Source organism: Morone saxatilis, unplaced genomic scaffold, assembly GCF_004916995.1.
Source record: "Morone saxatilis isolate NCDOM2014 unplaced genomic scaffold, NCSU_SB_2.0 Contig24, whole genome shotgun sequence".
NCBI classification, from domain to species: Eukaryota; Metazoa; Chordata; class Actinopteri; family Moronidae; genus Morone; species Morone saxatilis.
The window spans coordinates 17,362,978-17,385,951 of record NW_023339807.1 but is presented as its reverse complement, the minus strand read 5'-3'; the positions used below and the strand labels follow the sequence as shown (position 1 = coordinate 17,385,951).

At 41.0% G+C, this 22,974-nt stretch overlaps 2 protein-coding genes across 2 annotated transcripts in view; both read right to left on the bottom strand.

Moving 5' to 3' along the window:
* The window catches only part of ddr1 (discoidin domain receptor tyrosine kinase 1), a gene marked incomplete in the record, with an annotated part of 38,865 nt that extends 37,998 nt beyond the window's left edge, over window positions 1-867 (bottom strand). The window contains 1 exon segment of the mRNA XM_035672576.1: window positions 687-867. Coding sequence (XP_035528469.1) covers window positions 687-688 — 2 coding nt within the window.
* Window positions 868-12,202: 11,335 nt separating this feature from the next.
* gnl1 (guanine nucleotide binding protein-like 1) lies at window positions 12,203-21,468 on the bottom strand. The gene is made up of 12 exons (XM_035672613.1): window positions 21,161-21,468; window positions 19,983-20,127; window positions 19,425-19,561; window positions 19,153-19,304; window positions 17,990-18,061; window positions 17,185-17,377; window positions 16,826-16,924; window positions 16,496-16,678; window positions 15,766-15,944; window positions 15,296-15,482; window positions 14,662-14,802; window positions 12,203-14,548 (listed from the first exon to the last, which is right to left on the bottom strand). Exons 1-12 carry the CDS (start codon window positions 21,231-21,233, stop codon window positions 14,283-14,285), a joined length of 1,827 nt encoding a protein of 608 aa, XP_035528506.1. The 5' UTR covers window positions 21,234-21,468; the 3' UTR covers window positions 12,203-14,282.
* Window positions 21,469-22,974: the final 1,506 nt, after the last annotated feature.

The window sequence follows — 22,974 nt, the reverse complement described above, 5'->3', positions numbered from 1 at the left end:
CAGAATTTAGTGCTGTTGCTGCCTAATACATGATCGCCATGAGAGAAGTCAAGTAAAAAAAAAAAAAGACTGGACTGACAACATTGTTATTATCATTGTGCTCTTTCATGTGGTTAACTAGCCACATTAACCACACTGCCGTCAAGATCCGGCAACTGTGCAAAGCATTCAGTTTCAGTTATTGTGGCAGGAATGCTTTTGGGTTTTTGAATTCGCATCCACCTGCTAAAAGTCTTTTCAGAATGGTCAACAACCAGAAACAAAAAGACACAAAGCCCGACTGCCACCAGAACAATGACCCAGATAGAGGACAACAGACTGAGGTCAATGATCAACCAGACAAGACAAAGTAGTGCTTCCTTGAGTGCGTGTGTGCGTGTAGACTAGCACAGGCACGCATATGTCTGTTCTCAGCAATAATGCAAAACTGCAAATACTCACTTTATTTTTTCTTACTTCGACATAAGACTTTTGTTGCTGAGTCTCAAAGTCTCTAAAGACTGAAACAAAACAAATAATAAGCCGCCATTGCACAGACACAGTCAGACGAATTACTTTGCTCTGTGCACACTTTTCCACAAATCATATTATGCAATTAATGTTGTTTTCTCCTAAGCCTGCCAAGACAAAGACTATTCAATAAAAACAACTGTTCCCCATGTGTGTGCATGCACAATTATACTCACATAACTGGTATATCCAACTATTTAATATATTCTTCTGCTTCTCTTCTGCTGGACTGCACTGCTGATAAAAAGCAGCTACGCAGGGCCAATGGCTCTCGTGGGACGTTGTGGGAGAATTAGCAGCCAGATGCCCATTAGACAGGCATCCAACAGACCTGTGCTTTGCTGTGAGGGACTGTGTACCCACACTCAGGGCTCCTCCTCACTTTATGCCCCTGCCTTTGCTACAGAGGCAGAGAGGGAGGGATGGAGAGAGAGAGAGAGAGAGAGAGGGAGAGAAAATTGCCTTTTATTGCCTGTATCTATTGGCAAATAGCATACCCCCCCACACCTCCTCCTCCCAGCAGTCTAACAACGCTACACCTCCTCTGGGCTGCCTGCTCAGTCCCCCGGCCAACAAACTACGCACATGTACCGTTCTCATGTGGTGGGAAAGGTGACTGCCCCGTTGCACCGCACACCCACCGAAGCCCATTGTTAACTCCTCCATCAGGTCACCTCTGACTCCCTGCAAGCACAGAGGCACACACAAACACACGGGAACAAGCTGGCAACAGAAACACATGCAATCACGCCCACATTTTCACCTCTCTCTCTCTCCTTTTGTCCCTTTCTGCCTTGCACAAATAAACTGAGGCACAAACGCTGAAATATGCAGTTTCACAGCTTAACTTTTTCTTGATTTCAGCACTGTCCTGTTCACAGAGAAGATGAGAATCATTTATTTCACACATGATTGATTCACTTTTACTTCCCTTTCTCCTGAATCATGAAAACACAAAATGTGTATTCAGTTCAAGGTCCAAACCTTCTGGCAGCTCCTGCCCAAGAGTCTGAAAATGTTTTCTGTATCAACACAGCTTCTCCTTTACAGTGCCAGGCCACCCTGTGATGATCTAAGGTTCTGGACTGATTTGCTCTCAAAAGGAGAACCATTTAAGGCCAGAGGTGAATGAAACCAGAGCTGATGGTCTCATTGGAGGTCACCTGCGGGGCTGCGAGGTCACAGGGTTAATGGTGGGTGTGATGACCACCACCTGGATGGCTGGAAGTCCTGAACGTCAAGACATTTTACTGACCCATTCATCAGGGCTGCTGCGGTTTTAAAGCCTTGACATGCCAAGAAGAAATACTTTTGTTTAACTTGGGAGGTCTGTGTGTGTTTTTGTGAATGAGGTGCGATGTAAAGCAAGGGAAGAATGAGTTTAACAGACTGTGAAGAAAGGAGTGACTGGTGACAGCTTTACCAAACCCTTAGTACAGTTTAGGAGTCACTGGGTACAGATTGGAAATGATGACGGGCACAAATCAGGACTCTGAATAATGTTTCCTCTGCTGCCAAGGACCCCCATTTGGCAAGATGTTGAACAGCACAGTTTGCAACGAGTCCAGACCATGATGTAGTCTACACTGTCAGGATATTTCAGCTACGCAGTCGGTTTATGCCACACAAACGTGCACAGACCCCGGGACGCAACATTACACCTCACATGCGCTTCCCAGCAGTCCGTGGCCAACGTCCAGAGCTGCCGTGCCCGCCTCACAACGAGACTTGTAGACGCCAAGCCACAGAGTGAGAGGCAGACACAGACTTACACACAGACAGCTGGAAATATCCGCTGTAATATTATTATAGCCGCTTATTATGGAGTGAAGTGCGCGGAGAGGAAACGCGCGGAGGATTTAAAAGGAGTTCGTCGGTACTTACCTAAAAGACACAGAGAAGTGCGCTTTGACAGCGGTCCAAACTTTTCGGTGAAGTCTGTATTAGACGAATAAAGCTGTGTTTTACCCTGAACAAACAACACGTCCACTGAGTAATCCAAACGGTGCTGTGGAGCTGCTGTTGCGCGCAGTGAACGACCTCTGTCAAAACTCAAAAAAACAAATTTATCCGAAACTGCCGAACGCACCGGCTGATATTAGACCAGCAGCCTGACTTTCAGCTACCACTCATGGGGTGGACACTTTCACAACTTGTTGACAAAGAGGGGAAATGTATTTTTAAAAGAGCGATAGACCGTCCAGGGTCCCTGCGCTTCGGTCCTTCTCTGATTCTTCTGAGCCGCTCCAACCTCAGTCCGGGCTCCGCAGCCGGGCCAGCAAGCGCCACCAGGTGCTCATTTACATAACTGCACCGGCTGTGTCCAATCACAGCTCCGAGCAAGGTGTCTGATTGAATATGCCAGCAGGCACACCATCCAACCGGAGCTCCCTGTGGGCGGGAGCTGTGACCTTAACAACACTGTAGAATGAAATTCAATGTGGAGCCTTTGGGGGCAATGGGAGTTTCTTTGTTACAGCAACGCTGAGATTTTGGGAATATGACATATGATACAGCCGCACGCAGAGTGCTTTCACCTTGTTAACCCTTTGCATGTAAGAAAATGTTGCTCTGCTGTTTTAAAGCAGATTATTTGATAATATAAACTTGTGAAGTCTCAGCATCTAAGTCTCAGCATCTGGCCTGGGCCATTTAATGTAGACTCACTAGGCTCTGCCTTGGTATTTACCTCTAAAGGAAACTTTATTACAGAGTATTGGTGGTGTAACTGTATACCATTACTGGCCCTGGGCTATAATGACTCAGATTGAAGGGTTTCAGTAAAACACAGCAATGCTGGAACCTGGAGAGTTGTTGATATGGGACCCCGAGGCAAGGCAGGAGTGAAATGGGAATTCATGTTTTAAAAGAGCCACATGTGTGTTTGTGCTGAATTACATCAAAAGTTGAACTAGTCACACACAGAAAGAGTTTGCACCGGTTACAGATTGTGTTGGTACTTGCCCGACTGACTGAGAGGAGGGAAACTTTAGCTGGTGCTCAATCAGCAGCGAGGGACAATAAAGGTCATTTAACTCACTCTGAGCTCCACCTTGGATAAACAGGGAAGAGAAACACTGATACACTCTCTGCCCAATGTTTTCTTTTGTGTGTGTGTTTCATCTTGTATAAGCTCATATTTGTCAAAAAGTCAAATGTTTTTTACTGAAATAAAAATTCTATTCTTAAGGTTAGGGTTTTTAATTTTAGTTTAATGTATGTTTAAAGTATGTAATGTATGTTTTGTATTTTGTATGTTACTGGATACTTGAATAATCTATTAAAGTGAAATACAAAAACACTGGCATGTATATGCACACAAAGACAAAAAAATCTATTTCTCAATTGATTTTTATGAATTTCTACTCTTAATCTTGAATCCCCTCCACTTCCCCGTCCTTACTCCTTCGCCCTCCCTCCCTCCCTCTCTCGAATGAGTGCCATTGCAAAGTTTCTTTGTGTTTAGAAATACTTGAGCTGGACTTGTGTCTGGCCTGCCCTCATTCTCTCTGCATATCATTAACAGTCTCTCACCACTTTTCAATTCAGAGCTAAACCAAACCAAACCACTCCTCTCTCTCTCTCACTCTCTCTCTCTGTTTAATAAGCTTCCCTCCTCCACTTCTGTACATAAAAAAAATCTTGTGAGCACAGTGGGTTTTTTTATGTTTTCTTCTCTGTTTAGCCACGATAGGATCATGATTTATTCATGTTTTCTGGTTCACTTGAGTCGGTTTCATACAGGTGTTGGTTTTCTCTCTAAACTTTGTTTTCCAATAACGCTAAACAAATTTAAAAAATAAAGTTAGACAATTGATGATGAAGAAACTGTGGATATTTGAGAGTTATTATCCATGACGTTCACTGACAAAATGTTAGCTGATTCTCCTCCTGTGGATGAGCACAGTTCTTGTTCTCTCACTCTCAAAAGTGTTCACTTCTCTATTGAGCCTTTTCTGTTGTGCACATCGTCCAGCTGGCTCTGCTTTGTTCGTTGTCCGGGCAACTGCAAATCCCCTGGCAGAAATAATGACCTTTTTCAGTATTATTTCCTTTCTACCCTGTGCCTCGTTTCCCTGATTCTTTTTGTGTCTCACTTTCTGATCCTTTCTCATATTTTTTTTTTTTCCCTTTTCACAAAAATATGCTCAGTTCCTCCGCAGAGTTTTGGTCTGTTGTCACTCAACCCCCCCTTTTCTCCCTCCTCCCCCTCTACTCATTCTCGCTTTGAGTGAAAATCAGTGGAGCATAAAAAGCAGGTCTGATCCTGTGAGGAATTCACTTGGAGGGAGAGACTAACAGAGAAAGACTAACAGAGAGAGACTAACATAGAGAGACCAACAGAGAGAGATGGGCAGAGAGAGAGAAAGAGAGAGAGAAGTTCAAGTTGTATTGCATTTATAAGTCAGTGAGGACAAGAAAGCACTTAGGTAAAGGCAGATAAAGAGAAAGAAAAAGAATGGTTTGTCTCGAACATCAATGGTCTGTCAAGAAGAAGAAAGAGGGTTTTCTATAGAAAGAAAATTGTGTTAAAAGTAAAAGTGTTTACTTTAAAAAAAAAAGGTTATCACATTCAGCAGAAATTTCATCTAAAGTTTTTATTTAGGACGGATGGTGGATGATTTATTGCCTTGTCATTTTAAATATAAAGCTTGAATTTATCACGTCTCTGACATCACTTTAGTAAAAAAAAAAAACGTCTGAATCTGGAAGTGTTCAACTCAAAGGCATGAGACAACACACACACACACACAGGCACAGGCAGCCTGTCCACCCCCTGCCCTGGTCTGACAGCTGTGCAGGGCTGCAGGATTCAGACAACACAGATCAGTTGCAGAATGCGAAGCTTGCAGTATGTTGGGAACCGGCGTAAAACCACATGCCAAGCATACTACCCTCTGAAACATCTCCACCACTGTCTTTTTCACTGGGAATATCCCAAACCAATAAATGTCTCAGATTTGTGATGGTCAGTGAAACCCCTAGAGAGACCCATAGCTCCACAAAATACCTTGTTTTTTCACATTCATGTGTGACTTGAGGTCCAGGTTTGGTTTAAACATACATCTATGAATGTGTAAGAGTGTGCATACGTGTGTCTCATACAACTCTACATTCACCCCTGTGTTCCCCCCTTATATCTGTTTACTGTGACTTGTCTGTGCTCTGTCAGGATCAGTGTCACAGGCCTGGGGCAGGTTGTATTTGATTGGCCCCTGGAGAGGATCTGGGAGCGGTAGAGGTGTCAGGGGTCACAGGGTCAGCATCTGCCCCAGGGGGAGGTTCCTGGTTGGGGGGGGTTAGGGTGTGCATCACAGCCCTGGAGCTCTCTTTTTAGGTGTTTGCTGAGGAAAACGATCATGTCAGCTCCTCTCACTTTCCACAGAGCTCTCTTGACTTTTCTGACGTCTCTGGTTGTTTCTTGTTTCTGCTTTTGGATTTAAGATGGTTGAAATATTGTAAGATTAAGAGACCATGCTTGCAGCCCTGTGAAGCTGTTCTTAGGCACAGCACTGCTTTGAGCTAAATGCTACCATACCTTGATTGCATATTAGCACGCTAACATTTGCAAAGTAGCACCAAACACAAGCTACAGGGAAAGCTAGTGGGAATGGTGTTAATTTAGCAGGTGTCTTGTCAGAAAATCAGGTATTGGACAAATTATATGTTTGAGCTAATGGTGCAGAAGGAAAAGTCAGTTATTACAGTTCATCCTGAGGAGATGTCTGTACCAAATTTCATGTTAATTCATTCAACACTCAAAATCACAAATGTTAACCTCATGGTGGCGCTAGAGGAACATTCAGTTATTAGGATGCATCACCTGGGAATCATGGATGTCTGTACACAGTTTTGTAGCAACCCATCCAACAGAAATATTTCAGAGTGGACCAAAGTAGTGGGCTGACTGACACTGTCATCCTAGTACATCATAGATGATTCAGACTTTTGAAGTGTTCATCATTCTGTCAAAAAAAGGGCTCATTGTCTTGAAGACTTCCTCACATGTTTTGATTTTGTGTTTATAATGATGTTGTAAGAGGAAATCACAGCCTTTTCAAGCACTCTTTTCGTTCTTTTGCAACCAAACAGTGCTTATAGACAGGGGGAAAGTACTTGCTGTAACAGATTAATTTAGCTGGCTGATACCATGCTGACTCTCAACGATTTAAGTATCTGCTGGACAAATCCTATCCTGTCTGAAGTGTCCTTGTGATCACGCAGCTGGATTTGTGTGGAGTGTGATGAGCTCAGTGTTGTCAGGGGAATGTTGGTAGAGAGGGAGGCTGAGGGGGCTGACGGGTGTTGTTGTTGGTGGTGGTGGTGGTGGTGGTAGGGCGTTCCAGATGACCCCTCACACAGTCAGGAGTCCCTGGAGACCGTCTCAGCTGTAGCAGCGCACTTGTGCCTCCTTTTCCTCATGGCTGGAGGTGGAGGAGGAGGGAGGTATGGGGGGGATGCAGACTCTTTTTGGGTGTCAGGTTTCTCTCCCCCCTCAGAAATCCCCTGCTATTCATTTGCACACACACCCACACACACACACACACACACACACACACATACACACACATCTGACAGTGTGGAGGACTACAGCCTCTGCTATGGCATTTGGGAGGCTCCTCTACAACTGTCGCCTTCTGTTCAAACTGTCACTCCAGCTCCTCTAGGATTTTACTTCCCTTTTCCTCACCCCTTCCCTCCCTCCTCTCTTCACCTGTCTGAGCCAGGCGCTGAATGAATGGCCTCCCTTTCTTCTCCAATCTCCCTGCCTTGCTAACAATAGAGCTTTGGGAATTGTTCACTGTAACCAGCATCGGATGTGCTCTGATCTTCTTTGTCTGGCCCTCCAGCCTTCTGTCTTTACCAATTACATGTTTAGCCTTTCCACACCCCTCGTCTTTAGCTCAAACAGTAGTTTAACTTGGCTGATCGCTACCTCAAACAGTCATGTCATGTTCCCAGAGTCTGTGTGTGTGTGTGTGTGGGTGGGTGTGTGTAAAGACATATAATTATAGCTATCCTTTAATTATTTTAATTAATATTCAAATTGGCCAAAGCTCAAGGGAGAAACAAAACTCAGCTAATGTTATGGAGCAATTTTCAAGGCCTTGCCTGAAGACTTTATCGCCATGGTAACCCATGTCTGATCTGATTCCCATCGCCACTCCTTAATCACAAACTCACCTCCATTTTGTAAAACCTTCAGGCAGACTGTTGCTGGCTCCTTCCAGTGAGAGTGAATGTTGTGGTGGATTGGAAGGCGCTGAGGACAGGCCGGGTGGGTGAGGAGGGTGGCGGGGGCGACTCAGAAGGGTGCGAATCAGTGCCATTGCAATGCAGTGAGAGGTGGTGCTAAAAATACCTATTGACACATGGGCTCCAACTCACAAACAGGGTCATAGACAAACACACAAGGCAGTGACTAAAGAGGTCTCATTCATGCACCACCAAGCAGAGAAACACACACAAGAGCGCTAAAACCGACGCATATTTATAAAAACATGCACACACACCAATTGTAACAATTAAAACACATAAAGCCACTACTATTTTTATTAAAACTGAAGTATTAAACACTAAGTTTGCATCGACAGTGCTTTGTGCTTTGTGCTTCGGAGAGCTCAAAGCCCTTTCCACACTCAAGCTACAATTCCTCTGAACAAACAAACCCAGCTGCCATATTGTGACCCTCTGCAGGAGGAATATGGGAAAGCTGCTCTGAACACATTGTGTTGAATGCTCACTGTGGAAAGATATTGTTTCTGCGTTTACCTCACGATGACATACTGCTGGGACAGTGTTCATCGCCTGAAGAAAAAAGATGCTAACAGTCTGTTTTTTTCTCATTGTGCTCAGTTTTCAGGGCCATTATAACAAAATATGGGTGTGGTGTTCACCTGGGTGAGTTCTTCTCTGACAGTGTGTTTGTATTACCCAGTACATATCTATTTCTACTGTCTATAAGATTGGCCTGATAAAGAAAGACTTGACCTGAAGGGACCTTAAAACCAGATAACACCAGCACTTTGCCATCAAACACTTCCAAAAAACCTCTCATCACACAATATCAGTGGTGGAAGAATAGTACCAAAGTACCAATAATCTAAAACTACTCCATTACAAGTGAAGGTATAAGTACAGTACAGAAGTATTATCAGCAAAAAAAAAGTATTAAATACTGGTCTTGCAGAAACAATGGCCCCTGTAAGTGATAAATCATCATATTTTACTTTATTAGACAATGTAAAAATACATAAGCAGCATTTTACTGTTGTAGCTGGTTGAAGTGAAGCTAGCAACTACTTATTATTAATTCAGTGGTTCCCAGCCTGGGTGTCAGGCCCCTGAAAGGTTCACAAGAAAAATAAGGTGTCGTGAGATGATTAATGGAGTTGCAAAGTTGTAAAAGAGAAAGAAAAATGTAATGGATATCTCAGTGTGCTGAAGTAACTAAAAACTGTAGTTGTGTTCTTAGTTAATTTCCACCATTTCAGATGATGGTTAACATAAGAAGAAGCAAATGAGAATATCTAATCTTCAGGGCCGAGGCCTTGTCACCCCCCACAGCGCTGCTGAAGCACCAGGAGGCTGACTGGAGGGACAACTGCCCGAGCTGTAAATCAATGTGTGTGTGTGTGTGGTCTCTGTATATGAATGAGAAAGTGTGTGACTCTGCTAACAAAGCAAAATAGGGATTTCTAGTTCAACCTTAAACAACAGCTTTGCTAACTGCAGGTATGAAAGCTGCTTGTAAGTGACTATATTCAGACTGATCTGTGATCTGTGTGCGTGACAGAAATCAACCCATCAGTGGTGGAAAGTGCCTTTATTGTAAAGTACAATTTTAAAGTACTTGTGCTTCCATTTTTTGTCACTTTATACTTCAACGGCAGTACATCTTGGAAATATTGTACTTTTAAAACCACTACATGTTTTTACTGGTGGATTTGTTTTATTATTAGAGTAAGATTTTACACAATAAGTTAAATATAGTGCTCAGTTGAAGCCACTTGTTTCATGTTTCAGACGTCTAGGAGTTGTTTTCAACTCTAAACTCAGATTAAATGATTATTATTATTTTATTTCACAAAAAAACAAAAACAAAACCAACAGATGAGTTTTGCTTGTAATGGTGTAGTTTTAGATTGTATTGAGTAATTGAGAAATAGATCTGAATACTTTCACTACTGACCCTCATAATAATTTGTCACCCACCTTTTTCTAAAGGTGATAAAAATGAACATGGTTGTAATATCACGTAACACATTCCTGCACATACGTACTATAATAACCCCACAAATGAGAAGCTTGTGAACAATCAGCATGGTGCACCTGACTATTAACTGCAGCATAGACTCACTAATGCTGGCTTTGATAGCCCTCTAGTGACCACAGAGGTGTACCTGCCAGCTGAGATATAAAACTGTAATTTATAATGAAACTTAATTGCAGTTTGGTTGTTTCTATAAAGTCAGCTGGGACATTTGATTTTAGTTTTAGTTTTTTAATGAAACACACTTTTTTGTTCTCCGTCATAGCTTTTTACAACTTCCAGCTCACTCTGTCTCACCTGTATGTATGTCTCACCTGTCAGTGTGTGTGTGTGTGTGTGTGTGTGTGTGTGTGTGTGTGTGTGTGTAGTGCCCAAGGGAGCAAATAAAATAAGACTAATGAATTTCTCTGCTCTGCTTATGCTCCGGCTCTCATATGAAACCAATTCATTACTCCCTGGTCTCACCCACATGTTAGTGGGGGTCACATAGGGAGCAGGAATAGGGCAAATAAGAGAGAGGGGGGAGGAAGTGGGCAAGAGTCCCCCACAACAACCTGATGGCGTCATGAGAAAGCTTTCCAAGTAGAAAAAAATAAAAGAATAGAAAAGATCAAATTCAAACCACATGGGCATTACAGGCGTGACCGATGCTGGCAGCAAAGACATTTAACACAGCAGAATTTAATTAACGGTTTTGAAATTTATGGTGTCATGCTCCAGTAAATCTGGGGCCTTTGTCTGGCTGTAATTACTGCCATACAGGTTTGAGGGCCACAACATAGTTAGAGCTCTAGCTGGGGAAATTAAGCAGCTCATGGCTCCGTCTGCAAATCGGAAACAATTCCAGATGATTCCTCTCTTCCACCCTCAGAGTTGATCTAGTCAGCAAATAGCTTCTCTGAGTACCATACAAGTTGGCAATGAATCCAAATTACGAAAGATGAGGGGATTTCCACCCACTTCCATCCCGTAAATAATGATTATGGCGGTCCTCAGTGGTGATTATCATCATGCCGTCTCAGCTCGCCTATGAACGGTGCCCAATGGGTCACAATAAACATAATGAGATAATAGCTGCAGCCAGATTTACTCTGACAAGAGGACTGGATAGGCGTCAAGAGTGTGAATAATTTGACTAACGCTATCAATACAGTCATCCTATAATGATGGTGACATACAGCACTCAAATGAGACATAAATCTCTGGGATATATTTCAAAATTTTAACACATTACTATAGAAACAATTTTATTAGAAGCTGGGAGAGGTGATTATTTATTTCATATGCTCCTCAGTTAATAAAAGCAACGGAGCAGCGGACAATGCTTGGGGTTATGTTTTATTGATAGAGCCACTCTCTTCCTGCCATGCATATCCTGTTTTATTAAATGTAGTCATATAAGATAAACAGTGGATTTAAAATGAAAATTGGAAGTGCCTTGATAAACAAACTCCATTATAATAAAAGGAGGCTCACAACATATCCCACTGCTGCAGCATCTTTTCAAGAGACTGTTGATGCTCTTCCTCGCTCTTGAGGGGATCAGACGCCTCCTAAGAGAGCAAATAAATCACATTCAAGCACTGCTTATAATAAAATGTGTGTTTCTTTGAGCCTTCGATGTTATTTACACTGGCAGGAGCTCGTATATTTTAATATTGGACCATGCATCCATCCATTTGCTATACTTCCCACACAGGTTAGGCTGGAGTATATCCCATAATGCATTGGACAAATGGGAACTGGTCATCCCAGAGATACTAATATAGTGTCTCCAGCATTAGTTTTACGTGTAATTAAACAGCAACATTTTAAAATAATTATACAATGAGAGCTCAAGCTTTTTAATAACTTGAGATCTTCCTTAATGATTTTGTGGTTAACGTTTTACTTCCTTTGGTGCTTTCTGCTTCAAATATCGTCCATCTGGAAATGTACCAATTTAATAGTTAGGGAGGATTTTGATTAGATCTGAATATGGCGCTGCTGATCGTTAGTATCAGTACATCTCATTGCAGTAATTATCTGTCTCTGGTACTCATAAAAGGAAGTCCCATGACTAATTACAAGACAACTATAACCATAAAGCACAAACATCTCCATGAGAATAAATGTATAACTCTGTGTCTATTTGGCATTCAGGCAGTATAAGAAGTGTAATTAATGTCTGACAAGGCCCATCCAAACATGTCCAAGCTGTCCACTTTGATCACAAATCTTCATTACAATTACGTCCAAATATTTAAAGTAAAAGTTCACACATAATCTGCACTCACTTTAATTATGTGCATTTGAAATGAGTTGGCATGGTTCATGTGTTTGTCTTTTTTAATAAAACAATAAGTAATTGAGGGTTTGGATAACCTGCATGCATTATCTTACACACGTTGTCTATAAATAAAATACAAAAACAGACAGTTAAGTTGAGAGGATTATTTTCTTTTATTGCAGAAAGCAGTCCAGTCATCATTAGGCATACTAGGAATGAAATGAGGAATGCAGCCAATAGCCTGAACACACCTCAAGCCTTCACACTACACTCTCCAGATGCTGTCAGTTTTAATATTTCCAAAAAAAAAAAAAAAATACCACATTAACACAACTCAAAGTCTGTTGTGTGTCTAACAGCATAGTAGTGTTGGTAGAAATGACTGCATGTGACTGCAGTGTGATGTATTACACAGTAACACAGCACTGTGCTGTAGAGATCCCTCAATGAACACATGAATGAGGTAAGACAACAGCACACAATAATACAGCACTCAGGATTGGAGCGGGGGCCATCGCACATCACAGAGAAAGAGAGACCCGTCAAACAGCAAAAGTGTCTATTGTTCTAATGTCATCAGAAGATTTGATCACATGTTTGATGAACAGAGAAGGAGAATTGTCTGCAGCAGGTGTCTTAACAGCATTACAAGATCTAACCATGAAATTGAGCGCTGTGTTGAAATTATAGTCTATAAAACCAACAACAGAGCAAAGATGGAGTGTGTAATGTTATTTATAATGATAGACAGACGGAAGCCAAGATAGTCTCTCTTTCTGTGTGGTTAAAGATATAGTTTGACATTTGGTAAATACACTTGTTCAGAGACTGATACCACTCTCGTGTCTGTACGCTAAGTATGAGCCTACATAAAGCAGTTGGTTATCTGAGCTCAGTACGAAGACAGGAAACATGGGGAAACAGCTAGCTTGGTTCTGTCCAAATACAACAAAATCTGCCTAACGGCACCTTTAAAAAAGGTCCAGTGTGTAACATTTAGGAGGATCTGTTGAAAAGTGAGCAGTATTCAGTTGGTTGCGATCTAGAACTTCACTGCTAGATGCCACTAAATTCTACTGTGTTGCCTTTGTACAGATATAGGCTATATACTTCCTCCTGTTTCCAGTCTAAGTTAAGCTAAACGTCTCCTGGCTCCAAATTCATATTTACCAGACAGATACAAGAGTGGCAGCTCTCTTCTCACCTGACTCTCGGGAATGGAGCCAATAAACGTACTTCCCACATTGTGGAACTATTCCTGATCTGTTGAATCAAACCCACTGTACTGACACTATTATATTAACTTGCTGAATGAGTGTAGCCAAAAAACTAAATACTGTAGATCTCCATCAGCATCTAAGGATAATTTTTGTAGTAGTTAAAACACTACATGTTAAATTCCTGAAACGGCCTTGTGCAGCAATAGAGGATTCAACTACCCTTCCCTCCCCCCATCCCAATTTTTTGGAACCACACCAAATCAAATATCCCTCTCAGATACAATATAATCAAAACCCAGTTCAGATAAATGAACCTCTAACACAGCCGTAATACTGGTAACAGCAAAGTTGTGTGTGTGTAAAAATGTTGGTTTTATCCACTTCACTTTTATGGTCTCATATCTCCCATATCCCATCCCAAACCCTTTAACCAAAGTTGTGACAAACTATGGTCTATGAAGAAGATTTAGAGTCGTGTTCTTAAATCTCCAGCTGCTCTGAGAGCCAAATGGATGCTCCAGTGAATGACATCATATCGACAGTGCTTCTGATTTGTTTTATCATACTTTTCTGAACTTTGGCATCACAGCTGTGAAGTCACTTATCAATAAAGAGATTGAAAACCAGTTGGTTGATTATACCAGGCTGAGGGAAGTTTCTTTGTTCAATTGTTTCTGAGAACTACGTGCAAAACAAAAACAAGATTAAATCAAACCAAACCAAACTCATTCTTAGAAGCAACACTAAAGAATAAGCTTTGAGGATGAACAAGCAGAGCAGAGGCACAGCATGTAATACATGAATATGCTCTGTATATTATAGGGAGAAGGAAACTGGGTCAATGAATTAGAAGAGATCGTGTAGTGAAATGAGGAGTTGAGGCGCAAGAATAAATGAGAAGGAATGCAGATTTAGGAAAGAAAGGAATGAAAGGTGCACTGGGGTAAACAGGGAAAAGTCGGGGGAAGAGGAACAACTAATGTCTTCCTGCTCGGCTTTCCCTCAATCATCACTCGCACTCATTTTCCCGAAGGACATTGTACATGTTGACAGTGAAGCCAGATGGCTTATCGTCCCTCCTTCTTGGATGTCCTAACCCCTCATCTTCATCATCTCCATCCTCATCATCGTCTGCGTCTCGGTCTCTCTCTTCCTCTGGCTCGGTGCTGGACTCTCCGTCCTCGTCATCGTCTCTCTCTCCTGATCCTTCTTCTTCTGTCGTCCTTCCTTGAAGAGCTATAATCTCCGGCAAGTCTGGGTGATTTTCCCAGTGCTCTGTAGAGCATAAATAATCCCCCCAAAAATTAATTAATTCTACCCACCTGCCGTTATAACTTTTCAAATACACTTGAAGCTGAAATGATGAGTCATGGAAGTGTCTCTTTTACCTCTCAGGCAGCTGTAGCCAGGTGGTCTTAAGCAGAGGCACAATCTGCCATCAATTGCCAACCGCAGGAGACTGTTAGCTGCACGGTAAACATCGTTGCGAGCTGCTTTGGCAGTCTTATAGCCTCTCCTATCTGCCCATGCTAAAAAGAGATAGAAAGAAAGGGAACATTTGAATGGCAGCTCTTATTGACAGTATAAGTCTGGTGATATACTTTTTTTTCTTATAGCCCACAAAACTCATGAAAAGAATAAACCGTAAAGCAATATATTGTCCAAGGTAGCTCAGCCCCCGATAGGCCTACACTGTTGTCCAAAACATCAATGCATGTTCTTCTTTACAATGAGCATTGGTAAAAGATGGGCTTAGGTGACACAGAAAGGGCAAGGAAGTCAGGAAAGCACTACGTTTTTCAAAGAGATTTGTTAACAGTAAGAAAAAAGATAAAAGAAGAATAACGCCTCTCTTACACATCTTTGGCTCAAAGTGTGGACTGGCTTTTTACTTTCAAATAGTACAGATTTTGATAATTTAATTGGATGATGGTTCTATTAAGTGGATTGGCCGTCTATGATAATAAAACTCTTAGAAGATACAACGAATTACTTAATTACTATCACTGAGAATTAGCTTACACTCGCACACATCCCAGGCAGTCCAGCTGAGCTCTTCAGATCCCTTGTTTTCTTGGTGGGGTTTGTTGTCCAGCAAACTGGGATGTTTGAGCTTCAGTACAGAGAGGAAAGAGGTTCTTTCGCACAGATAACCAACTGAGCTGTAGGGCTCCTGCAGCTGAGACACTGGGTAGATGCCTGCCAAAATCTAGAGAAAATAAAACAAAGGCAAAGATGAAAGGGAAAAAGAAAAAGATCAGTGAGATAAATCAAAGAGAAGTTCAAAATCATTTTAAAAGTTTAAAAACCATCACACCAAACAACCCTGGAATTCATCAAGAGGCTTTGAAGGAGTGAAGTGGGGATGTATAAAATCAATAATCCATTTTACCAGAGGTGTGTGAGTGTGCTGTTCCAGACAATTAAGTTTCCATTGAGCTTAAACAGGCAAGTAAACTCAAAGTCACATCTGCTCTCAAGGGAGCTTGTACCTGTAACTGTCTATCGACACGGGAGGGAAAAACCAGTCCGGGGCAGTCGCAGAGTTTGACCGTCTGGGTGAGGTAGTAGGTCTGGAAGTATTTGGTGTGGCCTGGGGTTCGAGACACGCTCACCACCTTCTTCCCCACCAGGCTGTTTATAACAGATGACTTACCAACATTTGGAAAGCCTGAGGAAAAATAAGATGGGTTTAAGATCAGTCTTTAACTTGTACAAATGATGTTCCTAATAAGGTTTGGTAATGCTAGCATGAAGTTGTTCAGTGATGTGGTTCATGCATTCTTTATTGATTTTGACACTGAAGCTTTTTACTACTGTATTTTAGACTGGAAGACAGAGTGTGATTTACTTTATGGACACGTTTTTCATATCCTATTCGAGTGTATTATCAAGAGAGGCATGTCCAGTAAGGGATAGGGTGGACCTTGTTTTCTTTCCTAATCACATTAAGGTGAAATAATATCGAATCTCCGGATCAACTTAGCGCTATAACTCTTGGCAAATCTTTTGTCCAGTGGATTGGACAGAAAAGTGTTTATTGTATTGATTCAGTTATCTTCGTCAAGTAGAACAAAACCAAAAAACAGATGAGATCTTTAGAAAATATTGAAAGATTCCAGTGAGTTACCTCAGTAAGATTTTGTTTTGTAATAATTCTAAGAAACTTCCACTGAATACGGCTACAGGGATCCATATCTCTGAGAAAACTCATCTGTATACCTATGCAGCCCAGTGTGAGAACCCCATCTTTGTAGAGCTCCTGGGATGGGCTGCTCATCTCCATAGCTCTGTCACTTTGATGCTCTACGAGCACCGACTCTGCTCCTTCATCTGGTTGCTCCCCATCCTGTCGCTCAGAAACAGCATCTCTCTGAATCTTCTGCTCCCAGCTGGATAGGTCAACTTTGAAAACAAGAGGGAACACTTTGAGGATCAAAACACAAATGTGCAAAGACACAAATTCACAGAGTGGACAACTGCCAGATGCCTGTGTTATCGTGGCTTTATTATGTATGAAAAGAAAAAAAAAAAAGAGTGGCAAACACCCACCTCTCCCTGCTGTGATATCCTGACAGGCCTTCAGGATATCTATAGGACCTCCTGCGTGACTCCAGCCAGCATGCTTCCTCACCCTCTTCTTCTGGAGCACTACAAGCCAGCAGGCAGACAAACGAACAGACAGACAGATTCTTATTATTATTGCAACAAGAGCCAGTCAAGTTATTCTGGTGACACTGCACTTATATAAATTCACTCAGTGAGTGGCAGGTTATTTTAAATTTCATATGTATGTGTCTGATGTCATTTTGTATGTGTGTCACTGCACAGTCCTTTCTTATCCCATTAGTTTCTCCCTCCACCTCCTCCTTCTCCTCCTTCTACCCTCCCCCTACTCTCTCTCTCCTCACCTGTGCTGTAGGGCTGTCCAGGGTGGGAGGTGAAGCAGACTATATGCAGGTCGGGGAACTGAGAGGTCATGTAGTGTTTCCAGGCGATCACCAGTGGGGGAGGACACAGGTCAGCTTTGTTCAACACCAGGACCACATGCTTCTGGAGATCTCCTGTGATGTAGTGGTACAGGGCTGGAGGGAACTGCAGCACCTGGGTGGGTTTACATGAGGATACCCCTTGATAAAATAGCAATTATGGGCTATTAAAGATGTAAACCGTAGATAATATCCTTATTATAGGAACATGATGACTTGATACTGCTTTTAATTTCAAATTAATACTGGAAACTCTAAATAGAGGAAGGGAATTCACTTCACATGAAGTATATCTGGCTGTTAAAAGAAGAATAAGTATGTCAGGAGCTGATGTCTTATAATTAGAACCAAAGAACTGGGTTTAATTTTAACTTGGAATCAAATGACAGACACATCTTGAACACAGTTAGGCTTTGAATGCAACCATTTTCCCTGAGTTTACCAACAAAACAACGATATGTGTAAGATTTAATGAGACGCTTGTGAAAGAAAACAAATGTTTAATATAAAAAACTGTCCTTTCAGTATTAAAATAATGTCTCATATAATAAGGACAGTTCTTCTAGGTGGCCAAATCTTACAAACAAAAACATGATAACTTTGAAATTGTGTCAGGTAAACAAACATAAATAATGAACACCAAGTCAGATATTCATCTGGATGTTGACTGTGTCTCCATCTAGTGGTCTGATGCATCCTGCAGACTTCTGCTAACAAGATCACCTACCGGGTGCCTGATGTCCACAATGAGCAGGATGACATCTGACATCTCCAACACTCTCCATAGTTGCCTCCATGTCTACAGGAAAGAAAGAAAAAAGGAGTGGGAAGTAATGAGAAGTTTGGTGTTGTAAACAAAATAATGTCTTTGACTTCACAATTTCTGTTGCAGCTTATTCATACATGTTTTTTTTCCCCATCACTTGGATCCTTAACTCCACTTAAAAAGTGATCATCTCTAGATTACTGAGAGTCACTTATCACAGCACCAGCTGCTCAAGCACTGCTTCTGCTGTGATGTGCCTCCTGAGATCAGCCCACGCTTTGAAATTAAATTATCTGCAGAGTTTTAGTATTACCACTTTCACAGCCTGAGCAAAATCTGTAAAAAGCATGTAAAATATGATGGTACTTTGACTCCAGTGGAAAACATCGGACAACACACAGGTATGTCAAAGTTTTTACGGGTCCTTATATGATCCAACTTTACCACAAGGAAATATTCAGTTCATGACACATCATGGCAACTCATTAACAAGCAGGATTATTTCATGCTATTATCTGTTGTCAAAAAAGTTCAAGAGGATTCATAAATCCTCATTTTGCACAAAAATGGTGCCATGAGGGTGAGTTTTTACCTGGTTATCATATAATAAAAATGATTCTATGGCTGCAAGCTGAACCTACTGCCCTCAGCTGAAGAGAAAACAATTTAGACTGAGGGCAGAGAGGGTCAAAAGAAACTATGTACAACAGAGAAGGTTAATAAAAAGAACTGAGAAGAGAGCTGAATAAAAAAAACTGTTCTGTATTACTAGTGATTTAATACAAAGAATGGAGTGAATTTTGACTTGCTGGATTCATTGCTGGGACAAAGGCAAATAATCTGAACCGGGGCATTAAATATATATATAGGATAATATATTACTAATATATAATATACTATATATATATATATTAGCTAATGCATGTCCAAAGTTACAGTAACGTCCACCGATGAGCTTGTAAGTTTTCTTGCTTTGTTGAAGTTAGTTTAGTTGCTGAACACAAGGTGAAAACTAAAAAAATAAGTGCGTCAAATTATTCATGGCGTAGTATGGTTGATTTTTCTATTTTATAACAAAATTAAATAGGAATAAGTAAATAGAGTGTATCAATTAAGTAATTTACCTCCAGATTATGCTCAAAGTGGCTGAGAGAGCCAGGTGGGTTTCTGGAGTGCAGGTCATCCAGGTATTCTTTGTATGACTTCTCCTCTTTCCTCATCAGGTTCTCTCGTGTCATCTCATAATTCCAGGGCGGTCGTCGTGGGAAAGCAAGACCTGACAGTGAATAATCAAATTTGAGTGTGTCAAGCCGTGACCCACTCCATTAACCTACTCTGCTCATCTGTTTGGCTTATTTCGAGAGCGTCATGCGGAAAGCATTAAAAACAGCCAAACCTTTCTCTGAGGGGTAGATGTCATCGATACTGATCTCAAGTAGTTTGTCTGAGACGGGCTGCAGCACCTTCTCCCTGGCCAACTTCTTCCTCTTTTCCACTTCTTCTTTACTCTCTTTTTCAAAGTGCAGTCGGAACCTGAGTAGAGGAGCACAAAAGGGGGGTTTCAACAAGGCTCAGGCTTTAGGTAATTGCCTAGTATTGGGTCTAGATTTAACTTTAAATTACACACTAAACAAAACAGATGTCTTAGTTAATGTTAGAGGAGAACATTGACTATACACAGCACAGTGTTTTCTATTGCCAAATTAGAGCAATCAAGATACTGTAAGCAATTTCCAATCAAACAAAGTCACTAAAATACAGCATCGATGTTCTGACATGCCTCCAATTAATTATCATAGTTGCTACTTTTTTGCTAAATTAAGCATCATACTTCTGAATGTCAGATAACAGATACCCAGTGCACAATGTGCATTTGTCTCAGCAGAATCTTTACACTTTCAAAATACCATTCTTTTAATAAAAGTGAGTATTAGTAATGACACTGACAACTCACCTGTTGGGGTCATATCTACCTTCTCTGCTGAAGGGCTGCTGATTTATGCTCCTAATATCAGTGGTCTCACTGTCTGAGGTGTCCGACTGTCGTTCTCCTCGCTCCACGCTGGCATTGCGGCTGCTCGGCCCAGAACCTGTGTCACCTAGAAGTCAGGGGGAAAGTTCAGGGATCACAGTCAAACACGGGCATTCATCACGCACCAATCAGCTTTCTTAATACCAAGATCTACTTTTTCCACTCGTATTAGCTATTACATTTATTAATACGCTTCAAATCAGTCGTCCTCAACCAAGTCCCGATCAAATTGCTCTGACATCTTGATGACAAGTCTTCATTGACCCTAAAATGGCCTCCTGCACTGATGTTAGTTATTAACCACTGTATGACTTCACCTTGGTTAATAACAGGTTGTTTACACTTAGAATAACAGATACTCACAATTTAATAAGTGTATACGTGAGCTTATGTTGCCGAGACATCCATTGCTTGGTTTACATTGCTGGGTTGAATGTTAACTCTGAACAGATGACATTTTACGCTTTGACATAAAGATTTATAATTTTTAAAGTCATGGTACAATTGAACACAGAACAAGACAGACACAGAAAGACCTAAAGAAGTTTTTTAAGTGTGTTAGTGAGTCTTAAGTAAGGTATGGAGCCTACATTTTTTAAATGTGAATATTAACTCGTATTTTTCTAAATCTGGGGGCAATAAACAACCTGAACAGTCGCACAAACACAAGTCTGCTGTGTCCTGTGCTGCTCCTTCAATATATAACAAGCACATGGAAATCTCTGAGCCAACATGTCACCACTGTTGAGTGCTGTTTTGAAGTAGCTCTGTAGGTGACCGCACACTAACACGCAGCCCTGCATAATTAGGGGGCTAAAAATCAAATAGACGTGCAGTTTTTTTCTTTTTAAAGCTTCTGTAATAAACACAGACGCCTCTGCTGTTGCCTTGTACTATTTACACTCAAGTTAGAAAGCAAGTTATATCACAATGCTAGTTATTACAACGAGCTTACAGGCAACACGGGGGTTTAATTTACGGGCTGAATAAAAGATACTCGATAATATTACTTAACCTAACATTACACAGACACGCTGTTCGTGGTTCGTAGCTAACTGCTAACGCTAGCATGGCACCGCTAACCACAAATGTTAAGTTACCTCTCTTTCGCTCCCGTTTGACTTGTAGCTGTTTCTTCTTCTGCTTGTTGCTGAATGGCTTTTTCCGGGGCATACTTACAAAAATAAGCTGATAAATATATATATATATATATAGCTACGCTCTGTGTATTGCTGCCTATAGCTTGTCTTATTGACGTTATTTACATAGGTGAAGTTTCTCGACTCCTACACTTTTCAGTGACGCCATATCCACTGCAGAGACTGGTGGACGAGACCACGTTTCGGTGTTCGCAAACTGCCCGAGTTTAGATCATTTTGGCTTTAAATTATCTTGATCTTATTCAGATTGATCTTTACGCCGCGTGAATGGCCTTACTCTGGGTATCATGTTATACGTGTGCCGGGAAAATGTTGGCTAAACTGACAGTGATCACCCCTCCCCCTCCATTTAATGGTACAGTCCACTTTTTGTAAACACCTCACACATTTGCACATTCCAGCAGAGCAGACATGCCTAAAGCAACAAATATACCTGGTTGATAAGCGGCATCATTAAGTGTCAATTTGGCATAACACAAACAAACATGGCGTTTGCATCTGTAATGTATGTAAACTATCCTGGTAATAGTTTTTTGTTGACAAGTAAAAGGTATTTACATGCAATAAAATGAGTCCAGTAATCAATTACTCAATCATTTTGATAGTTGATCAATTTCTCTCAGCCAAATATTCTGTTTGTCTTCTCCAATGTGAATATTTGATATTGAATATCTTTATGTTTTGAACTGCAGTCTAAAAGGTTAGCTTGAGCCTTTTTTTATGGGCTTTTCCACTATTTTTACACACCAAATGATTCATGTATTAATTGCGGAAACAATAACCAGATTAAAAACGATTAGTAACTAAATAAAAGTCTCTCCATAAATAATGTATTTGGCACTAGACTGAAACAAAAAAATGCCAGTGAGAAACATTTCAGAGGGTTTATTGTATTATAAGCCGAAAAAACACTAATTTCAGATGTGTCAGTATGTCATCAAAGAAGTATTATAAACATTGTCATCGTGGAAGTATAATAGCAAGAACACATTTGGATAACATTACTTTCAGGACATAGACACAAAGCAGTACAATAGGATTACATGAAACGTGAACCAGCTCATCACTTCCCTGAAGGTCATGTGGAGGCCTGCGAATGGGTCTAAGTAGGTTATATGGATTACCACATCCTTTAAACACACAATCATACTTCATAAACTGGTAGTATATATCTATATATACCTGATTGATATTTTTTCTTTCCTGAAAAGGAAATAACCTCTACGTCCCTTTTGAGGTTAAATAGAATTAACTGTGGGCATGTATTTTACAACATAGCAGAGGTATCAACACTGATGTAAAAACTGAAAGTCTCTGTAGGAAAGTATAAAAAATTTACCTTCACAGTCAACTACCAATTTTATCAGCAGACAAGCCATAAATTGCTATGGCCAAAGCTGTATTTGTAGGGAAGAGCAGGAGGTGATAAAACAACAATAAAGAGAAGTGCTGTCTCTTTGACTTTCTTCCCCATCATAAAACCATCACTGTGATGGACTGAAACATACTTTATTGCAGCCTTTACATGCACTTTCTACTCAGACAGGACAGCTAAGCAAAAGGAAATCAAACAAGGCAGAAAGAAAAAGACAGACAAACTAAAAAAAATAATAAAACAAAATCCTAGCCTTCAGTATACTGTGCCACCATATTGTTTGTCCTGTCTGCCTCAAACCATCATTCAGGCACAGTCATTTGTGTGTTCAAGTTCTCGTATTATCCAAGTATTGCTTTTTTTTCCTGCGATTCTCCAT

Excerpts from the sequence above, each read along its gene's own strand:
- gnl1 (XM_035672613.1), bottom strand. The coding sequence starts at position 21,233 with ATGCCCCGGAAAAAGCCATTCAGCAACAAGCAGAAGAAGAAACAGCTA. Across the intron at positions 16,925-17,184 it reads TGGACAGCCCTACAGCACAG|TGCTCCAGAAGAAGAGGGTG; the intron begins GTGAGGAGAGAG and ends GCTGGCTTGTAG. Across the intron at positions 15,945-16,495 it reads TCTCACACTGGGCTGCATAG|GCTTTCCAAATGTTGGTAAG; the intron begins GTATACAGATGA and ends ATTTTTCCTCAG.